General features: G+C 40.5%; 1 protein-coding gene across 13 annotated transcripts in view; it reads left to right on the top strand.

The window, feature by feature from the left end:
• The first annotated feature begins 470 nt into the window (after positions 1-470).
• Positions 471-23,491, top strand: part of LOC311302107 (ankyrin repeat and SAM domain-containing protein 1A) — a 132,084-nt gene continuing 109,063 nt past the window's right edge. For 12 of the 13 annotated variants that reach the window (XM_084427726.1, XM_084427717.1, XM_084427724.1 and 9 more), the window contains exon 1: positions 477-1,044. In XM_084427726.1, coding sequence (XP_084283852.1) covers positions 866-1,044 — 179 coding nt within the window. In that variant the 5' untranslated portion in view covers positions 477-865. Of the gene's footprint in view, positions 1,045-23,491 lie in introns of all 13 variants that reach the window. The other variant, XM_084427725.1, reaches the window with a different exon arrangement.

The raw sequence follows: 23,491 nt of genomic DNA, 5'->3' as shown, positions 1-23,491 counted from the left end.
ATAGAAAAAAAAAATCTGAAAAAAAATCTAAAATCATAATGGATTATTATATCCATCAGTCCCGTTGCTGTTCATAATGATCCACTTTGTAAGAGACTCTTCTGATAATTTCTCAAATGAAGTAATTTTCCATGAACCCTTGATATATTGTCACGGTTTCTTCTTCCACTAATGTCAGGATGTAAGGATAAGCGATCAAACGAGGGGTTTCACATAATGGAATCCATCGATTTCAATTCCCTAAATGCCATTCCACCATCATTAAGCCTGTTTTATACTTCTGCGTCGAACTGCCGCCGTAGCTACGTCGTAGGCTGTATGTAGCGCGCGTACCCTTCGGCGTACCCTGACGTGCACCTCTCCAAAAATGTAACAACGCGTCAATTCTACGCGGACACAAGCGCTGTGATTGGTCTGCCAGAACCCCTCCCTCGGGGTTTCATGCTCCCCAGGTGCGCGTCAACGCGGACAACGACACAGAAGTATAAATTAAAACCAACACGTTGCCTACGGCGTATAGGCTCCGGCGTATGTCCGACGCAGAAGTATAATGAGGCCTTTAGTGTAATTAAATGATTGTGCATAATTCCGAGCCCTCGCGACGTCACCAAGGAGCGCGCCCGTCTAGGAAGTGACGTGTCGAGCCGTTGCCAAAGGAAGTTTGTGCGGGCGCTGGGAGAGAAAGTTTCCCCGGAGCAGGAGCGATTGGAGCGGGAATAACCCTGACACAGCCGCCGCTGGTGGACCGAGCGGAGCGGAGCGGGAAGAGAGCGCGTCGGGGCGTCGGAGAGGCTGCCGTGGGTCCGTGTGGCCGACCGTGTGATCGTTCCTCCGCCGCTGGTGTGTGTGTGTGTGAGTGTGAGAGATGGGGAAGGAGCAGGAGCTGCTGGAGGCGGCGCGCACCGGGAATCTGCCCGCCGTCGAGAAGCTGCTGTCCGGGAAGAGACAGTCGGCCGGGTCGGCCGCCGCGAGTGGCGCTGGATCCTCCGGGAATACCGGGAGCGGCGGGCACAGCTCTTCCCACACGCTCTCCAGTCTGCTCAGGTGAGAGAAAACCACGGAGGCTTTATCTCTACAGGAGACCGAGCGAGCGGGGCTAGTTGTCACTCTTTACTCCAGGGATTGTTTTCACAGTTGTTTTTATTTAATTTTTTTATTTAAGCCGTGGACACAAACATTGAAGTCTTAACTGAACAAATAACGTAGCATTTCCCATGGGAAACCAAAATATAATTGAAGGCTCTATTACACTGTGTTGTGTTCTATAGTGGGGCATGTTGTCACACTGTATATGGGGTAGGTTGTCACAAACTGCTGTTTATTGACTAACTGATTTGAGGTTAAGAATAACTTCATTTGAAATCTAAAATGCTATCTAAATAATATTAATAATAAAAAAGACTGTCTTTTACAGCATACGCATTTACATTCAAAACACACGTGACAACTTTCCCCAGCCATGACGTTCATGAAATCTCATTCACGTTTCAGTAAACATCTGCCTTCACCATTTAAAACCTCTTGTATGTCTGTGTGGCTTTATTGTGCTCACTTTGGTACCCAACCGCACAGATTATGATATTACAATTTGAGTTTGCAGAGCAAAATTCACCAAATGTGTTTTAATTAAAGGTGGTTTTGAACTACATGTTTTTAGACCACAAGAGAAAAACGCATTTGCACAATGACATTTTTGACCTAAAACCTTATGGTCCTTCCCTTGTTTTCTTGGAAACAGCTGAATTGGAAACCATTTCTGTTAGCTGTCAAAACGTATCTCAAGGAATCATCATCTTTCAAAGAACCCTGTCAGTTCTTTCTCAAGATAAACATGTTGATGTTCCTCTTTATGTCATAAAAGCATGAGTAACACGCGCCATCATCCCTGCTATTACAAAGCAAAACGTAGTGTCGTAATACCGTACATTCCTGCTGGATGTGATTTTGCACATGTATTTACAATGTAGATGTGTGTGTGAGTGAGATAGAAATGTAAATTATTCTCAGTGTAGTGTGTGAATAGAGAGCTGATCACATTTGCATGCACTTGAGCTGCCTCTTCATTTCTTATGCATTTCAAAGTCCAGACTCCTCTAGTCTGAATAATGGTTAGGCAATTGCACGTTGCACTATAATGTGGTTTCTTATCTGTCTCTTTGAAGATATATATATATATATGTATATGTGTATAGAGAGAGAGAGAGAGAGAGAGAGAGAGAGAGAGAGTTTGGTTTGTTGGATCGTTAATGGCTGTCTTACTATGTATGTAGAAATATTTTTCTATATTTTTCTATTCAGAGCTCCTTACCAGATTGAGTTTTGGCAACAAAATGACTTAAACATTTTTTTAAAGGAATTTTGTCCTTTAATTAAGCGAAGAAGCATCAAAGTAATAGTAAAGACATTAATAATAATAGGTGGAAATAATGCAGGTACACTTTTTATCCCACTACGGGGAACCGTGTTTGCTCAAGCAAGTTAAGCATAACCTCGTCTATGTCAGCCTACTAGCATTACCCAATAGTGACATATTTAAATCAGTCTTCACAACAATGTTCAGTGTTTTTAAGGCACAAAAACACATGGATGTGATTAACAACTGTAACATGGTGACAACACAGAACTAACCACGTGTGGGTTCCCAAAAGCATTTTTAGCCAACTATGATCACAAGAGCCGTCGTTATCAGCATAGATCAACGAGTCTGTGTTTCCCAAAAACATAGCTCTAACTTCCAGTGAACCATCAGTTGTGTGTGTGTGGAACGACGGCTCGACCTGTGGTGAGAAGCAGAGTTTCTTGTTTGCATGACATGTGGACTCAATCCTTATCTTGAGCCAAAATAAGGAAGCTGACATTCAGTACAATCTGTATCTTTTATTTAGAATACATACAAATGTCATTCACGTCTTTTAGTTTGTCAAGAGATTTAAAGCATCGTTTATGAAGCATGTGTGAACGTGCTCTATGTAAGAACGAGCCTATGATTGAATCTGGAAATAAAGCAAAATAACTGAGAAAAATGAGAAATAGTGCTCAGATGTCATGGCCGTAACTTACAGCAAAACATCTAGCTTTAATTCAATCTCAAACAGATTCATTAAAGTAGTTATTACTCCACCACCTGTGTGACGTCATTAACCAACGTGGTTGAACGACTGATTTGCGACAGTCATGACTAGCTAGTTGATTTCTTCAACGGTGTATCGTACTATAGTAGTGACCAGCGAGTTACGTCGTTGTACGGGAAGCACACACCCCAGATACGGCAAATAACGACTCTGTTAGATGCTTCTTAAGTTCTTCACTCCTCATTATGAGCTTTTGCTGCTAGTCTTCTAGGACTAGGTCATCATCACTCTCCATCTTACCCCTTCATTTGGCGTCACACACACGCACAGGATCTACCTATTCCACGTGCAAATTGATCAACTATAGGCTACATTCATAGAGGACAGATATCATGCCATCCACCCCTTCTCCCCATCAAAGCTCTTTGTTGTCCGCTGGCATCTGTGTGTCTCTCTGGCTCGGTGGATCAATGTCTGGCAGTGCTCTATGGTGAGAAAGACCGGCTCAGCGTGTGTCGGAGGGAAATAAACGGATGATCGGCTGGAACTGGTGCCAGCAGAAGAAGAATAAAAGGGTGTGCGCTCTCTCTCTCTCTCTCTCTCTCTCTCTCTGTCTCTGTCTGTCCTCCTTCTGCTCACTGGCCAACGATCTTTAAGAGCATCAATCTGTATTTACTTACCAGAGACGCAGTTATCGGCAGGTGTTAAAGGGAGTGCTGTGTTTGCGTGCAGCTTGTCATTTGGCGTGTGTAATGTACATGTCAATAGTATTTTGTGGTGCGAGTGTGTGTGTCTTACTCTGCTTGTGTGTACATTGGCATTCCTTGCCGTCAGATCTGCCTAGTTTAGAGCGAGCAGTCTTCGCAAATCTGCACTTATTAACAAGGCCAATTCCACCTTTCATCAGTGATTTCATGTGCCTCTATCTACGGTTTTGAAAAAGCCTAGACGTGATTCACTGCGATTTCCAGATTGTGGCAGTAAAACACATTTTACACAAATTATGATTGCAGGGCCAGATTATCGATTAATAAAGTCCCCAAAACACTTTTTCCATAGTGCATGATTTGTAAACTGATACATTTTGATGTTTGCTTCACATAATCCGCTCCATATGTTTGGCTTTTCTGAACTTGCTCAGCATCTCGCTCGATGTATGGAAAAGAGCACTTTGGATATTCTTTGGTAAATATTCAATATTTGAGTTTCATGGTTTTTATTTTAAAGACATGAGGGTGAGTAAATGACATCATTTTCGGATGAGCTATCCCTTTAACACACCTGTGTTGTGATGGGAGGGCTTGCCTTGGCCTAATATCTGTGCACCTCGCGCTTGGAGCCGAGATGAACCGCTCTTGTTTTCTGTCTCTGTACTGTATGGAACGAGGGGTCGTGTTGAGACTTGTCATGTTGTTTTGAAAGGGTTTGAGAGTTTGAGAGTCGTTTCCTCTCCCCTTCGTGGAATGTCGTTTCAACATGGCGGCGTCTACAGTTTTGGACATGCTGCCTTATCTGTATTTATAAGTGTGCTCATCTGCTTGCATATTGTGTGCACATGTGCATTTAATTTAACACCCTTCTGAGATGTTTTACCCTCATCTGTCTGTCTGTGACCTTTTTCTCCGTCTATTTACCATATTTCCATCTGCTTGTCTATCTGTGCCTGTTTATCTGTCTGTCTATCTGTTTATCCATTTTCTGTCTGTATCAGATGTTAGTCCAGATGTTTGCCTTTTCAAAGTTTATTTGTCTGTCTATTGCCTGTCTGTCCTTTTGGCTATCTATATGACTGCCTTTCTATGTGTCTATTCATTTGTCCGTTTGTCTGGACAGACACTGTCTGTCTTTTTATCTGTGTGTCTGTTTATCAGTCTATCTCTGTCAATCTGTTTATACATTAATCTGTCTGCCCTCTCCATAACCTGTCTGTCGGTCTATAAGTCCTTTTCTTTCTTTTTGTCTATCTGTCCGTCTTTTTCTTATCTATGAAAGGAAACTTTCACAACTTTCTTAAATCAACAGAACCAACGTCTCATTATGTGGTCCAGATGAACACATCTGATTGGTCTGATGCAGGACGGGTTAGTTAAGGTCACTGCTCTGGCTCTTAGACAGAGAAACCAAAAGAATTTAAAACAAATGAGTTGGCTTATCAAATAGATATTTCCTTCGGTTATTATTATACCTGTTAAAATATTGTATGAGCTACTGTTACTTTCACTGTTCATGTTATTGCTCTATCATATTTATCTTTAATTTAATAGCACAGTGAATGTTTAGTGCTGCTCCAGCAGAGCTCAACCGGTCGAGAGCAGTGAGTGATTTTCTCTGTCTTTTGTTGTTAGATTAACATTGAGGATAGAGACAGCGGCAGGTTTATTAGGCTGCTGTCACTTTAAGAGCTGCGCGTATCCAACATACTGTTACACACGTGCTTCCTTTTCAACTGTTCATGTTCACTTAAGACACAACCGACTATGTTTCACAAGGGTAGTTTCCCCCACAGCTCTTCCCATGAGAGCTGCTTTCTGTATTGTTTAGTTTTCACGTCAATATGCTGTAAACCGATCTGTTATACGAACGTTATACTGCCCTCCACAGTCACAGTGTGTGTCAGTGCAACGCCAGTCACAAAAAGTTACATTTTGACTGATCTCTGCAGATGTTCGTTCACTTTTTTTGTATAAGCTGTTTTTGATTGTGGTATACAACAGTTTCAAGTCATAAGTCTTACCCCTGGTTTCACAGACAGGGCTTAAGACTAGTCCTAGACTAAAATGTAAGTCTGAGCTGTTTCCACTGAAATAAACTTGCACTGACTGATCTTAAAAATATTTCAGTGCCTTTTTAGTTTTAAGATGCACATCGGTAATGTTTTTTTCTAAGCATGTTTATAAAAATTACTTAAATGTCCTAATTGATCTATGGTCTAATCCTGGCTTAGTCTAAGCCCTGTCTGTGAAACCGGGCCTTAGACTCTTTATTATTGATTTGTGTATAAGAGCAGCTTTGTATGTTACTAATTATTCAGAATATGCGTGAGTCCACAAGCATTATGTTTGTATGAGAGCTGCTGGTACATCACTCTATATTTTTTTTGTATGAAAGCTGTTTGTGATTTTGCCAAAGCAAAATGTTATTTTTTTGTGGTTGTTTTTTTATCTGAAGGATTATATTGCTCATTTCACATAACAGGAGGATTTTGGATAGAAGTCTAGTAGTATTTTATGTTAGAGATTCAGAATATGTTGAAGTTTGTATTCACTGACTACAAGTATGCTGCTAGTACAGGCACATTTCTTTTCCTGTTGGTTCATTGCAATGTTGGGACTTGAGTTGACTTGCCAAATCACTTACATTTGTTTTATTAATAAAATATATTGGAAGTAAATTCTTTATGGGTCATTATAAATGCGTTGCTTTAAAAGTACCAAGTAGTCACACACACACACAAAAGATGCATCGATAATCAGTTCAGCATCGCATGAATCGTAATCAAATCGAATCTTGAGGTGCCTTGAGATTCCCACCCCTACATAATTCTGTGTGAATCTTTCAGTTCAAGCGCAGGAAGACGTGAAAGAGAAGTCGATTTACAGTTTTTCTCGATTGTTTACACACATTTTCTGAAAGCATGCCTCATATTCTCAGAACTCTACACACAAATCCAAAAACACACACACAATGGGCAAAACCCCTCATTTCTCCTGCAAAATGAAACTTTACATTCAAAACAATGTTATTTCTTCTCAAAATGGTATTTTGTTTTCAAATGACACACACAAACCATCATATGAATAGACATTTATAAGAACCAGTTGAACACTGATGTGCTCAATGTAAAACACTATGATGAATGGAAAACACTTCTTCTCCATTCATCATAATGATTTAGGCCTTTTTTTGTTCAGTGTTACACTTTCTACAGACAGTACATACATAAGTGTGTTGTAAAATATCTGAGAATATTGTTTTTATACTCAGAACACACAAATACACGGTAACGAATATATTTTATTTTTCCCACAAAAACAATGTACACAGTGTACATCCCAACCAACACAAAGTTGTACATACAGTGGTCTACATACAAAACAACAGAAGAATTTACTGTATACTGTTACAGTAATAAAAAAAAAATTCCAATGTTGGCATCCATTGCTCCATTGAAGAGCTGACCTGTTGCCCTTTAATGCTAAAGCTCTGATTGCTAATTGTAAAACTGTGTGACGGGTGTTTGCCCATGTGATGAGTCAGTGTGCATATCTGAATGGCAGTGTGTTCCTTGTGAAAACAAGAGATTTTCTTCATGAAAATTGTGCCAAAAGCAGAGAATTGTGTGTAGTGTTTTGAAAAAGGTGTGTTTTAGAAGTGCAGTTTGAGTGTAAAGCAGGAATTGTGCTTGTAGTTTAGCAGAATTGGTTCAGGGGGTTGGTGAATGAGTTACATGTTGTGGTCATTGTGTCTCAAGTACCAGAAAATGTGTGTAAACAATTGAGAAAAACTGTAATAGGCCATTCGCACTGTGTCTGAGAGGCAGCTTTTCTGTGCGCGCCTTTTAAGCTATAGACAACGTGTTTGGTTAGTATGATTGGACTGAATTCTCAGCATTGTGACTAAAGGACCGCTGTGAAATGTTGGAAACTGGACAGGGAACAGATTTAAATCTTATCTGTTGTCCGTTTCTGTGTGCTACACCAAATCAGACCTCAAGCTTCTGTAAAAGTGCTGAGTGTTGTTTATCTAGAGATCCTGTTAGACTCTGTTCACACAGGCTGTCACTTTTGATTCCCACAAAACCTGGCGAAGGGAAGTTCCTCTGAAGAGTGGCCAGTGTAGCGGTGGATTCCTGTGGGGAGATGAAAGGGCAGGTGCTTCCTGAAGAACTGCAGTGTCTGGGAGCTCAACGGGACTGTGGTTGGGCTATGAACAGAGCTGTCAAAACGGAGAGCAAGGGCCCATGCTGAAAATGAACCATGCTGAAACGGCAAAGTGGTTTATCGCAGACTTAGCCGTCTGAATTGTGTTTCATTTTTCAATGAATCAGTGGATGATTACGATCTGAATGCTTTATGCTAAATCATAGCTAAGTATCATACGGTTTCAAGCATTGTAACATCCATCTGAGCTTAGTAGCGAGTTAGTTAACTGGCTTAAGTTGAAAAACACTGTATGCATTAGTGTTGAGCGAGGACAATTGATGCTTTATAGAGGTTAGGTCGTTTTCCGCTTTCGTGTTGTGTGAATAACACACCAGGCTCTGTTTGATGTGGCCGCCTCACACACTCAACATTGAGTGCTTTGGTTGGCGAACTGTGTGACCAAGGACCGATCTGTATCACTTCCTGTTTTTATTTTAAAAGACTAGTTAGGCATATTTAGTGTTATATATATATCCAGCCAAGACGAGGCCTACAGGTCTCATTAAAGGTTTTGCTAGTGTGGTACAGCCGTCAGCAGCACGCAAGATCCTGACACGTTTTTGCTGTAGTACGTAGGTTTAAATCCATGACCAATCTGTTGTTTCGACCGCAACACTTCTGGAGAAGCTATTCTAACGCTGCGTCCTAACCAGATGCGATGCAATGACGTAATACATGGTAAAAAAAAAACATGTCGTTTCCATGTTAATCAGAGTTTTTGCTAGCCAAACCGATGGCCACGTACACTAGGGTGGTCCTTATCAAGTCCTTTTTTTTTTTTTTTGCAAAATGTTAGTGTCTTAACCTCTTAAACTGTTCCTTTTAACTTCAAAATTGGAAATATGCAAAAATGTTGACAAAAAAAAAAAAAAAGATATTTAGAGGTAGCTCAATCATGTGGAAGATTGCCTATGTTAAGCTGTGCGGCGTTATTGTGATACGCAAGTAATATTAAAAATTGCTGCAAATGAACTACATTTTATTGAAATCAGAGCAACACTGACATGACAACAATGACAACAATCTCAAAAAAAGCACTAAGTTTTCAACAATCCCTCATTTCTGATGCTCAGCAGCCAGTGTTGACTTGTTGCAGTCTGGAGAGATCCGTCGGTGATCTTCCACCACATGAAGGAGAAACTGCAATTGTTCTTCAGAGTGTGTGAGATAGCCATTGTATTCTTGAATCAGAGCCACTCCTCTCTCGGCGTGATCATTGACTACTTTCATTGCATGTATGGTTGCCTGTGCCTCCTGATAATCTGCTTGATTCGGCCAAAGTTCCGGGTCAATTTCAAGGAACGTAATGTAATTTTTTAAACCAAAAAATGTGCTCTAAACCCAAACAATAACCAAGGTGATCATCAATAGAAATATGTATTGATTCCACCAGGAAAGGTAAATCTGCTAAACCGGGTCATGGATGGATTCATTTGGATTTAGTTTCTACAATAAGTAAACTGAGATATGCATCTAAAATACATATTTAGGAATATATGGTGCATTAGATGCTTTTATGGAGATTTTTTTTGGATTTTGGATACCAATTCAAATGATCGTTTTTTACGAAAATCATCAAAATCTCAGAAAGTTTAAAGCTATTGAGCTGCCAGTAATTATTATGTTACGGCCATAAAAATTGGCATGCTGTATTTTCTTATATAAAGGAACAATTTGAAGGGTTAAGAGCATGACAATTGGAGACTTTAAAAATAAGGACCACCCGTATACACTAACGTGACGCTCACTCAGTGTATAGGCAAATGCCAGCGGTTGAGCGCCAGTCGGCGATAATGTTTATTCATCAATGTCTTGCTCTGGAAGCGGTCATACGCAAATGTATCTGCCTGTGTGACGTCAGAGATCCCACAGTATCAAAACGAGCTGTTTTTCGAAGTTTGATTAAATGCTTTGTTTCTAATGAGGACGTTTGACGAATGAAACTCGCAGGATGTTTTAATGCTACAAAGAGCTCTTATATGGCAAACTTGATTTCTCACGTCATGACCCTTTTAAAGGAAACCACTAATCGAATTGATGTGGCTTGCCCTGTCATGTGCTTTGACGAATGCGTGTGCTGTTTAATGCGTTTGAGACTAGGAAAGCTCTAATATTACAGTTATACAAAAAAACTCAAATGACTAATTATTAAAATGTCATTTTTGGTTTGTAGACTAGTGCATCCAGAGTTTTCCTTTTCAGCCCAGAATTATTATTTCGGTGCCATCCCTATGCTATTTGAGACGCGTTTTACTTAATTATTGTTTTTTTTAAATTGTATTTAAATTAATTTGTTCTTTTTTTTTTTTTTTTTTATACAATGAATTGATTACGAGTGCCTGTGAAGGAAGGGCCCGCAGGCTCCTCTGATTGACTGTGATTTGTGATTGATTGTGTCGGCACTTGTAGATGTAACATGTCTGGTGTGGACAACTGGAAACCCATCACATCACATCTAGTTAGGACACGGTGTAAATATGTTGTTATGCTCATGTTGGTGATAAAGGTTCAAGTCTGGCTTGCAACATGTCAATCCCACTTCCCTCTTTCTCCTTAACAGCTTACTGTCTTGCTGTTTAGTCTCTGCTTCAAACAAAAAGCAATACAAAGCCTCCCCAGCACAAAAGTTGATGACTATGAACTTAATTCTTAATAACTAATAATGAAAGAAGCTGACCGAGTAAAAGTGTGCTAAACTGTGTAAAAAGGTTTTAAAATCAGTTTATCTTTGAGCGAAGGGAAGTTCCACTAGCCTTGTTATGACTGATCTCAACAACTGTGTCTTTGGCCTCAGAATGAACCTCCTTTGACTGGATTGGACTCAGTCATGTGGTGGACGTTTAGCCATCCCTGCTTCCTCTCTCCTCTTTGTGGATCTTTGTCAAGACAGGGTGGCTCTACATTTCATTCATATTTAACAGTTTTGCCAGTTTAGAACCTGTTTAGGTGTTTTGTTTGACATATGGGTAGATAGGTAGCAACATGCTGCCCTCTTAAGGTCTTATCTGTCTTGTTTGCCTGTAATTCTAAGGTAGTCTTAGTCCTACCTTAGTCTTAAGGTCTTAAGCCTTAGTCTTAGTCCTACAGATAAGACCTGCTTCAAGCTCAGTGAAAAAAGTTTAAATTTAAATGTATTTAAGAGTGTTTTGGAAATTTCAAGATATGGGGCAAATAAATGCTCCTGAATGAGTTCTGTATTTATAACATAATAGTTCAGCAATATGACACGAGCAAGAGTGCTGCCCCACCCCCACCCCCACCCCCCAATATCAGCACGATTGCAGATGTGACAGCAGTTCAAAAAACAAAAAGTTAGTATTAAATGACATTTTAGACACAACATTGTCAATATTTATGTTTTCACTGAAATTTGCCAATTACAATATTTCTAATCAATGCAGAACTGTTGCACTTCTCGGAGCAAAATCTGTGTTTTTGAACATATCGGTAAAATAAATTATTCATTGACTCATTCATTAAGAAGACTTGCTGCCACCTACTGGCGGTTTTAGGAAAACCTGGTCTGTTTTCATTTATGTCTGTGTTTTTATGATAAATTCAGTTGATTTAGTAGATGTAAATTAGGAATACTGTTTGGTATTGTGATACGTCAGCTGTATAGTACCGTAAGATATGGTATTGTGACAACAAAAGTACTGTCAATCTCTGTCAATCTTCGCAGTTTCAGATTGTATTCAGTATTTAGAATTTAAATACGGTTGTCAATCCAGTAACTTTGCAGTGTACTTAGCCTACTTAGCAGCAGACTTTCAATCTCTAACGCACAACCTCACTGAATTCTGCACTCTTGCGAAAACTCCCTTTTATAATCAAAAAGCTAAACTTAATTATACAATGAATCACTCATTTACATCGTGTTTACACTTAATAAAAGGATTTGCGAGCGTGCGGCTCACATTGACCGTGTGCGTTTTCAGCGGTGTTAATGGATTCTGACTGACTTACTGACTAGCATCTCTGATTGGCCATTGCATTCATGCGCTCAACAGATATGGCTGTGATTGGCTACAATGCTCAACGCTTGCAAAAACACACTGTATATAGAAACCTTTGCTCAAACAACTATGAAGGAGAGCGTTTGAGAGCAGAATTTATCATTGGGGGTAGGCCTAGTGTGTACCGAATATACCTGGGACTCGGTTCTATGTATAGTTTTTTTTTGGTACGTTTGACAACACTAGTTATGCTAGTATTAGTTTTTGCTGTGATTCATTGAAATTGGTGTCGTGAGTTATAAATGAAATGCAGAATTTTAATGGCTTTACAACTTTATTTCAGGGAAAACTGTACTGTTAATATATCGTGAAATAAAATATATGATTTTGGTCATATACACCACACCCCTAAATTTTAACACGCTTTACTTTACATTCAGCACATCCACATATATGAATGTCTTCTTGCCTATACTAAGCGATGATGGTTTCTGATATTACACGTGTAACAGTTTCCACTCTTCACCCGTGATACTCTTCACACCCTTGAGTCATTCTCAGTTGCTTTTTCCACACACCTACATTTTAAATATTTCCTGTTGTGTCGTTTAATTTCTTTGTGTGTGATAAAATGTGCATTAAAGCATTAGGATAAGTTCAGTATTAAGTGCTATGTTTTCTCGACTCGTTTGACTGTCAGTCATGACCCAGAATGCACTGGGAGTGAGTGACTTGCCTTACAGAATCACCTGTTAAATCATTTGCCCTCTCACGTCTCTAACGCACAGTCTCGGCTAGCTGGAATGTGGTTTGTCAGGAACTGAACATTAAAATGGGAGCTTGTTGTGGGTTATTCCTGTAACGCTGCTGGAATTGACTGCAAAATCACCTTATCTGTGATTGAACTGAATTTAGGAGATCTTACACGGGTTGAGTTTGGAGTGCAGTGTCTAACTAAAACTATGCTACTGTAGGCGGGTAAACAAATTGTCTGATACTTTATTGCTTCGTAAAGTGGAGGGGATGTTACAGCAGGCTACTCTGGAAACTCATTCAGAGTTCAGCAGTTGTTTTCACAACTAATGGGCAGTTTCGCCCTATGAGGAATCTGACACCCTCAGGATGGTATTCCAGGAACTGAACTGGACAAGAAGGTCCTCTTTTTCTTTCTAGGTGTACAAAAGCAGAATGATCTGAAAAGAAAAAACACACACAAACTTTTACTTTGAAAGTGATATATTTATATTCTGACAGAAATCAGACTAATCTTAGTAAAGTGTTCATGCACTAGTTAGGAAGGAAGTAGTCTTGGGCAACTCTAATTCAGTACATGATTTGTTCTTTTTTTGGTTTCAGTATTAACGCATATGGGGTCTTTTGAACTGAAGAGAAAGCATTCGCTTCTCCTAATATGTTTTGTTTATCTGACCCTCAATTCATCTCTCATTAAAAAATGTCCTATGAAAAATGTGACTACAGGCAATGCTGCTTATTTGTTGACATTTGTGAATTAAACAGGCTTTGGCGTTTACTTTGTGTGCATTTTTTTCTTATCTTTAGTAGCTCTAAAGTTAGCTCATAGATTTTGGGACAAAGGTTTAAACTTTTTTTCTTCTTCTTTTTATTAAGAATAATTAGTCATTTGAAAACTGCAATTTCTCCTCTTATTTGGGGGAAATCTGCAGGATTCTGTGAAATGTGTTTCAGCATGGGGAACTTCATGAATGGTGTTTAAATTCTCTGAAAATCTGCAGACTTAGTTTCTGTTTGAGCATGTGTAACAATCTAAAGTAACAGCTTGTGTTTTATTCTAAAGGCAGCCGTTCATTCTTCATCCTTTATGATGTTTTTCCCTTCACCTCCTCCGGTTCCTGGCAGGCCGTAACCCACCTGCTGTGTGCACCACCTACTCCTGCTTACCGACTTCAAACGCTGTTTTATTTGGACACAGAAGAGTTAGCCTCTGTAATGTCCTTTCTGGACACCAGTTAGTCTTGTCTAGACATTTTGATTGCTTGTTCTAATTTAGTAGCCTCTGAGTTGCCTTATTTTTCTTCAGTGTCAGCAGAACACCACAGACAGCAGTCGAGAAAAACCTTTTTTCTCTTTTAAATCTTTAAATGTCTAGCATTTTTCTATTAAAGGTAGGGTAGGCAATTTCAGAGAAGCTAGCAATAGGGGCTTTTGCACCGGGTAGTTCTAGGAACTAGCAACCAGGGTGGTTCCCCAAGAACTAATGGTTCCCCTAGGAACATTTACCGCCAGTAGGAATTCTGAAGTGACGTGAGCCGCGCTGGTTTTTGTGACTTTTATTTTGACGGCGTGGCGGACCTTTATTTTGGCGGCGCTAAGAATGCCACAGCCTGAGCAAACAGTGCTCACATTCCCTGGGTTCATTAGTTTACGATCTGTCTAACATTCCTGTCTAATACGTAAGGGATAATGTAGAGCGAGGCGGTTGTTATAGTGAATGCAACCCCGACAGGCTGATCAGGACCCCGACGCGAAGCGGAGCTTGAATCAGCCTGAAGGGGTTGTATTCGCTATAACAACCGCCTCGCACTACATTATCCCGCTTATTACATGGCTACCTACCAAATAAATCCATAATTTGACACAAAATATTGATTTTAAAAAGGAGTTTATTGATTTAAAAACGATTGTATTGCTTCCGCTAAAGAAAATAGTCCGTTCCGTCTCTACGGTTAGAATCCTGCGTCCATAGAAACGCTCTGTTTTTCATGGCAACGGTGTGTTATACTTAGGCCCCGTCCACACTACTGCGTTTTCGTTTAGAAACGGAGAATTAAAACGAATACGATCTCCGTCCACACCAGCGTTTTAGCTGCGTATTAGAATTGATCTCCGTCCACATTAAAACGACTGAAAACGCGGATCACGTGACCATTCACCAACACTGGGCATGCGTGAGCCGGTGTAAACACAACTTCATTGATAAAATTATCCCACCATGCGCTGGTTCTTCCCGGGTTAACCCAAAACCGACGCTCCATGTACACAGTCGATACCGGGAATTGTCAAATGTAAACTATTTTATCGGGAATTGTCAGTTGCACACGGGAATTGTCACATTGTCACTATTTTACCGGGAATTGTCACAGATCGCTCGAATAATAGCTTGCCTCCGGCGCATGTAGGCAGTTAGCATTGTAAAATGCAGAATTTACTTGCACAACAGCTGCTAGAAAAGATATAGCCTACGCCATGACTGATGACACCCAATCATAGATTCGAGCGTGAGCCTCTACTACGTCATCGTTTCTAAAGTCCTCCGTTTTGACCCGTCCAGACTAAAACGCCCTCCGGAGATTCAAAACGAAACGGGTCGGCAGCGTTTCTAAACTTCTCAGTTTTGGGTCTCCGTTTTTGCCGTTTTAGTGTGGACGGGAGGTGCAAACGTAGCAAAAGGTCTCCGTTTTTAAACGAAAACGCAGTAGTGTGGACGGGGCCTTAGCAGTGGTCTGTTATCAAGAAATAACAGACCGCAGTCTACATTAGAATTCAACCAAGCCATGTAATAAGTTATTATATAGAACTGTTAGACATAGAAAGTAGACCGTATGTGAAAAGGTATTAGCGTATGGCGTGTGGTTGATGTCCAGTGTCGCTAGCTGAGCAGAAATGTATAATCATAATCATGGTTGGCTTGGTCCCCTGAAAGTTGCGTTGGATTTTCTCCTCAGAGTAAAGGTTAAGAGGCCCATCTATCACTGTTTTCCATGTTCGTAGAGTTAGTTTCTGGAGTAAATATATATAGGCTATAAACAATGTGTTTACACTGCCTTTTTAAAAATGGCGGGTGTCGGTGTTTTGCGTGCGTTCGCCCAATCAGCGTCACTAACGTCACTGGTAGTTCCTATAGTGCTGGTTTAGACCCGATTCTGAAGTAGGAGATAAATCAGTTCCTCCAAAAGGAGTTCTTAGAACTAAAATCGTTCCTAGTTCCTGCGGTGCGAACACGCCGAAATCCGGGAACTTCCGCCAATAGGGCTTGGGCATCGTGACGTCATTACTTGGCGTGGCGGCCATGTTGATGGCCTCACGAATGTAAACAGACAGCAAGTCGAACGAGGGGAAGCAGAGTTGGGAGAAAGAAAAGAAAGAAAAAAGATGTTAAAGTCCCGAAAAGGATGTGGAATTTACGGGGATACGTTAAATAAGGAAGCCAGGGACCGGTATGTGGACAAAATCGGCAAAAAAGTGTAGTTAGTAGCTGTCAACCCTCCCGTTTTTTCCGGGTTTCTCACGTATTTGAGCCTTTTTCCCGCTGTCTTCCCGTTTTAGTATTTTCCTATAAAATATCCAGAAAATGAAAATTTCAACATTCATCTTTCTGTTGCTATCCCTCTGCTGACAGCAAAAATTCGTACTACAAAACTGCTGCATTAACTAAGCGAGTTGTGAAGCTAGGTCTAATGTGACTTTGCTTACAGATTGGCGTGAAATCGTGCTCTCACAACAACCACGCTGTTATCTTAAAAAGGCCAATATCACACTGAGGTTGCCTTCAAGTAAGCAAAACGATGCTTTGAAAACATCTGTTTCGCTGGAAGGGCAAGGGGGTAGCAACAGGACAACAGTACAGAGACTGACAGGTCCGACGGAAGGGCTAACGTTAATGTTATGAGAGTAAGTTATTAAAATACGGGATATTTTACAGGAAAATTTGTCCACATACCGGTCCCTGGCTTCCCTATTTAACGTATCCCGGTAAATTCCACATCCTTTTCGGGATTTTAACATGTTTTTTCTTTCTCCCAACTCTGCTTCTCCTCGTTCGACTTGCTGTATGTTTACATTCGTGAGGCCATCAACATGGCCGCCACGTCCCAGAATGCAACGCGGCGCCCAAGCCCTATTGTTCGAGGAACTATGAAAATGAAAAGCTAGCTTTGCGATCCCACCCTCCCTTTAGAGTGTCTTCCACGCCTCCTTCAAAACACATGAACACACACAGAACAGTTTGCAATGCGTCACGAGAGACGGCGTTAAATTACCTCAGGTCTCAAAGCACATAACATTACAATAATAATAACGTAAGCAACTTGCAGAGCTCTAATTGTACCATCTGACCGTACATGTGTTTTTTTTTTTTATGTGTTGACATAGAAACACATAAATCCGAGTCTGAGGATTCGAAGCTCCGGGTAAAATGTCACGGGTAGCCATATCATAATTACGGTTATGTCATGGCATGAAAGCAGCATAATCTCATTGTTTTGGTCTTTAAACATTTACTAGTTATTTACTTTTTGCTAACATGTTTAATCAGGTTTGTATCTAATTACAAAAACATTTGATATATTGTGAACTCTGTCTCTCTGTTGACTAGCGTCTCTCAGATGTTGTGGTTTCATGTCTCCAGAGATAAGGTTCTCTTCTCCACTGATGTTATGGTTTATAAAAAGAGTGGTTGATATTTACTAAAAGAAAGATCATATTTGTTTCCTCTAAGAGAGAGCCTTTGTCTCTTGCCTTTCTTGCCCTTGATTTGTTGCTCACAGAATTGTGTCAGTGCTTGAGTCATACTAAGAGGTCAACCTCGCCATGCGTGTAACACTTTGTTCGAGTCTCTCGGCACTGCAACGCAAAACTTGGTCTAGCTTCAGCCAAACTGGAACAGAATCGTTCTATTTCCAGAGGAGAGAAGTGGGTCATTTCCTCTTCACAAAATGATGTCCATCAGACTCTCACCTGTGGTCACTCTCAAATGAGGAAATGAAACATTGTTTCCAATCATAGGCACAGATTTCGTTTTTTTCAACCCCCACCCCAATATTTACTAAATATTTTTGCAGCGTTGAGCAATGTAGCCAATCACAAACACTGATATTGATTTCTTGAACGCAATGGCCAATCAGAGGTGTTAAAGTTAGCACTGAACAAAAGCTCTGGTGTTTTGAGCGATAAGTGGTTTCTGAGTTCTCGCAAATCCTCTCATTGTAGGACAGTTATGTAAATAAGCGATTCATTGCTTTATTGATTATTACAGAACTTTGTGAGATCGCGATGGTCTAAGATGAGTGGCCGCTTTTTAGTGATTATAAAGAAAGTGCTTTTTGCATGCTTTCGGCCATGTCAAATCCCACATTGCTTTTCTGTTAAAGGAGAACTTGGTAACTTTTTTTAACGTAATAAAACTGTCTAGAAATCATTTGGATGGTTAAACAACCTGTTCTGGTGATATTGGTGACTTTCCCCGCTCCCCCCAGCGTTCCCAGGCGGAAAACCAACCTTGCAACTTGGGGACTACCGTCCCGGCAAGATAGAAATTGGAAGTCTCGTGAGAAGCGAGAACTAGAACGAGAACGAGCGCGAAACACAAATTGCTTTACGGCAATTCGACATAAACACCCACGCATGTATGATGTATTACCAGATTACCCACCTCGGTAGACATAGCTCCACAAGATACAGTTGGCTTGCTCCGATCAAAACAAACGCACATGAGCAGCGGTAGAGAGGGGGAGGAGGCCGCCGCAAGTGAGTTTTATTACGACCGTGTTGTGAAATATACGCCCCCCCACAGCTGTAGGGGGAGCTCGTGGGGAAAACATGCAACAACAAAAGGGAAAATCAGCGAAGAAGTGAGTAGAGTTCGCTAGAGTTACCGAGTTCTCCTTTAAAGGCACACTATGCAGTTTCCGTTTTCCTCAAACAGCGCCCCCTAGAGTCGCTGTGGAGAACTTGTATTTAACGTTACTGTCGTAAATTCCACTCACGCAGAGCCGTCTCTGCACTCTTCCGACCACACTTTCTTCGTCGACTCTGCCGTGATTCACGTCTGAAATGCGTGCTAGTGTCTTCCATAGAGGCTGCTTCATTTGTTGTTGATGTATGTGACGTCGTGACGTAAAGCAAGTCGTGATTCTCGCGAGATTTGTCGGGGCGCCACCTCTCAAACTTGCATTGCTGATTTTGTCAGCGGTGTGCCTTTTAAATCAATGGAGGTTTGTGAACGTAGATGTTTTACTAGCAAATCATTTATCATGAGCATTTATGCTGGGATGTGTAGGTTGTGCTGTGACATGTAAATTGAAACTATTGCAGGGAAATGAATGCGTTTTTATAGGGCAAGCGCATCTCCTTAGCCTTTCCCTGGAGTCGGTTCACCCTCTGCCTATATTACCAACCAAACTAAGTGCATTCTTTCCATTTGTGTTGTCGCGAGTGACACTCTCACTGATGAGTTAGTTGCGTAAAATGCAATTTATCTTCATGCGTCCCGGGCTTTAGTGTTGGGTGATCTTCTCCATTTTCAGATACACAATATTATTGTGCGTGCATTGGTGGTGGCAATAGTGAGAGACTCTCTGCACTTGTCATAGCCACAACTATATTCAGTGTTTTCAACTATGTAATGTTTATTTTAATAATCACACATAGCACCTAGGACCGCGCATCCAGTGACACGCTTGACGCATCGCAATGGAAATAAGAATGTGATTGTGTTCTAACATAATTGTCACACAAAAAAAAAAAACTGAGGGCTCAGTTGGAATATTTTAAACTTACAGGTGAAACCAGACGCAAAATGTGAGCTCGTGGATATCACAGGCAAATTGAAATCTTTGAACGAGAAGGTGATGGTGCCGGTGAACCACAAACCTATAAGAACATTGTCTGCTGCTGACATGACAGGTATTTCATTGCAATTTCACACGTAATCTGAATGGCCTGGTTTATGGGTGAACAATTATTTTTTTTATGTTGTTGTTTGAAATAGTTTGAAGCTGTTTTTGATTTTCATCGTTGACTGATTGTACGGCCCTATCACAGACCAGACACAGATATTTTTTATTATACAATAATAATTAGAGATGATATTTCTCAGCCGATACCGATAGCCGATTATTCAGAATGATATCGGCTGATACCAATAGTTTGTTTTTTCTAATGGATAAAAAACCTCTCCCAAATAATGCTGCAAACTATACAGAGAACGCTCTCATTTGCTACACATTAATATTAGAGGTTAAAATTAACAACAGAGCTATTATATTCAACTGCTATTTTATTTCCAGATATAATATTTACACTCAATTAAAAGCTGAAATGTTTGTATACAACTCAGTTACACATATAAGGTAGTTTTCACTTGTCTTCATGGCAAAATGATTCAAACATACATACAATTAACAGAAAATAAGCTCCTCTCTAGGTTTTTTTATTTTAAAGCTAACTAACAAACGGATGACTTTCCTGAGGTAAATGCAACATTAAAGGTGCATTGCGCAAGTCTCTGTGTTTTTGCAGAACTATGCCCCCTTCTGGCGACACGCGAAACTGCAACCAGAGTTGTGCACGCAGTTACGTTGGGGTTTGGGATGAACTAGAAGCCGGTCTCTTTGAATCCATCTTCTACTTTTGCAAAAGTCGCTTGAGTTGTCTTCGCTGATGCGGATAATGGCGGCGAATACACAAACCTGCCAGACATAGCCAGGTGAGCGTGAACGCGCTTGACGTCACGCCCAGTCGATTCCGACCCGAATCCCTCTTATTTATTTTACTGTACAGGATTATAGAGGCAATCGCAGTGATCATAGAAGGGCTCATTCAGCCCATCAGGCAATTTTTTAAGCATGTATGGGTTAGAAAAACGGGTATTTTTAACATGAAATGTTGCGCAATGCACCTTTAAGTGATATTGTTCACAAGCAAGTTTTATTGACATCTTTCCACGGTTGAAACACTGATCGAGAGATTACATGAGCCATGACACGGATTTCGGTAAGTTGTACTGTAACTTTCAACTTACCTTCTGATATTCATGCATGTTTTTCTAGATATAATTTGTATTAAAGTGGAAGAATAGACTGAGACTCTGCAGTGATCTGTCACGTCACGTTAAGAGCGTCAAAACGCCATTTATTGTTTGAATTTCGTGATAAAATGGACAGAATTTGAAAGATAACGCTTTGTTTCTCTTTAGAAGTAATAAAGCACAGAGCTATTAGCGATTATTGGGTGAGGGGCGCACTAAACATAATGTTTAGTATAGGGAAATAAACTGCAGATCTGGCAACCCTGGCTTGAACTACGGGTGATTCATAGGGCCAAATAGAGCCTGCTTTTATGTAGCTGTGTTTAGCTGTTAATGCGTTATGTGGAGAGATTTTCTTCACACACAGTGTGAGTTGCAGTCGGTCATGTTTTACCGTACTCTTTTGATTGACAGGATATAATCGGCACTGATCATCGGTTCTTTTTAAACGATGGCCGATAGTGAAAATAATTGCTTTTATTGGCCGATACCTATTGTTGGCCAATACATCGGTGCATCTCTAATAATAATAATAATAATAACAACAAAAATAACAATTTGTTATTGTGTTGTCATTCATATTATTATCATTAGGCTTCTAATCAATATTTTACGCCTCTCTGGAATTAATGTTGCCTCTCCATCTGCTTTCTGTTTGGCGCGAGTGCTAGTAAACGTGGCACCAGTGTCAGTCTTTCACACGCACAGATGTTATTGGACTCACAGTGACTCGTTGATGCTAAACATGCGTCGCATCGCCACATTAATCATGTTCAGTGTAGACATCTTTGTGCTGTCTTTGTGAATGTCATTTTCACATGTCTTGAGTGTCACATCACTTTAATGCGTCCTTGCTTGGGAAAAGCAAAGATATTTCTTTTAAAAACAACAACAACAACAATGTTTTACTCTTTTTAATATCTGGCCTTAAAGTCATTGAAATGTATGATCATTAAAAAAAAAAATCATTAAAAAGTTTGTGAACCCTGAAGCACATCAATACAAGCAGTGGTGCTATCCTCCTAATCCAAGGCTTTTGAGCCAGTGCTCTTGAGTATGTCTAATCTGTGCACGGCAGTGATCACAGAGCGCAGAGAGTGGATGAAGGGAATTCTGATGAGTGTGCCAATGATGCATCTGGTTCTGGCACCGGGTTTAGTACACTTAATTAAACTCCAATGCCCTGGCAGCGTGCACCATGTATCAGGCTCCTCTTGGCAATGTGCCGTGGGATACGGCTAATCCCCAGCACAGTGTCCGTCACCTCACTAATGGGCTCAGGAAGATATCCGTGACTGCGATAGACATGTCTTCACCTGTTCCCTCGTTTTGATCTGCTTCCTATTATGGCATATTGCTGGGATATACATCATTTCATCATGCAAACAAAGTTGGGAAAAATGACTTTATTCTTCTTGCAGCACTCTGATGCAAGCATCTATTGACCAATGAGAATTTAAGAGAGGCGGGGTCTAATTCTGCTTTTGGAAATTCCCGCCGGCTTGTTCCGCTTCCTCAAATCGGATCATCCCAGTGCTTCCTTTACCATGTAAATGGCACCAGATCTCTTTCTTTTTGCTCGCACTATTGCAAAGGCAGATTTTGGCCTTCTTTTTTTTTTCTTTCTTTCTCTTGTATCCCTTTTCGATCTATTTATCACTTCCTCCATTGCTTTGGGCCAATTTTTTTCTTCTTCCAGACATTCAGGCGAATACCCCCACTGGGAAATTAGGGATTAGCTTTTCCTTTTGCTGTCAGAATCTTAAAGCTAGCCCTGTATATACAGACTACTGGCCCTTCACTTCCATTCCCTCATCGGGTGCGTTTTAAAAAATCGTCTTCCCTTCTTCATCCTCTTTCTCACTTGTGTTGGGTTGGGTTTGAAGTAATGTAAGAGGATGAAGATGATCCTCTAGCGCTGGTGACTCATGCCCTTGAGGTCAGGCTTATTATGAAGGTTTATTAGTCTTCCAGAGTTGTCAAGTGTTTGATGCCTTGTATCTCAGAGTTAGAAGTCTGATTCATTTGAGTCATTCTGATTCAAAGATTTACCAATTCATTTAAGGTCGATGTTGCATTAAACCTATTATTAATATTTTTTTAAATATATATATTTTTTTAATTAAAATGTTCATCTAACTCATCCCATCTCATTAGTTTAAATGTTGTATCAGCGATTTCAGGCCCAAAAAAGGCCCAAACATAAATGATCACATTCATCTAATCTTTCCTAACGATCCGCTAGCTGCCCGCCCCATAAGCAGGCCGTCAAAAAACCGCGTCTCTGTAGGCAGCCTAGGCTCTGAGATCTGCACACAAAAACAACTGGTTTCACCAACCACTCAAAACCAAAATAAATAGTGTTCCAACCAATCACTGACAGGGGGTGGGGGTTGTGAGGTTTTGCGCAGCCCGACCTCTCCCTCTCCCTCTCCCTCTCCCTCTCCCTCTCCCTCGTACAACTGTACAAGGTAAATAAATGATAATAGGCAACGTTATGACACCTTGCTAGTAACCATTTATATTTCAAATGACTATTCTGTTAGCTGGGAGCAAAGCTGGAAGCGAGCTGTGTAGTTGATAACATAATGTTCAACGTACAGTATGTATTTTTTCGCCACTAGGGGTCGCTAACCTCTTACAATAACAAAGGCGTAGTTTGATGACGCAACATTTGCTAAGAATTATGGATCTTGTCATCAACGCCAAGCCGACCGATCTAATAATGTTTATGGATGAGTGAATACATCGATGCTT

This window comes from Rutilus rutilus (genome assembly GCF_951802725.1).
Source record: "Rutilus rutilus genome assembly, chromosome: 13".
Taxonomy (NCBI): Eukaryota; Metazoa; Chordata; class Actinopteri; order Cypriniformes; family Leuciscidae; genus Rutilus; species Rutilus rutilus.
This window is presented reverse-complemented; position numbering and strand designations above follow the sequence as displayed.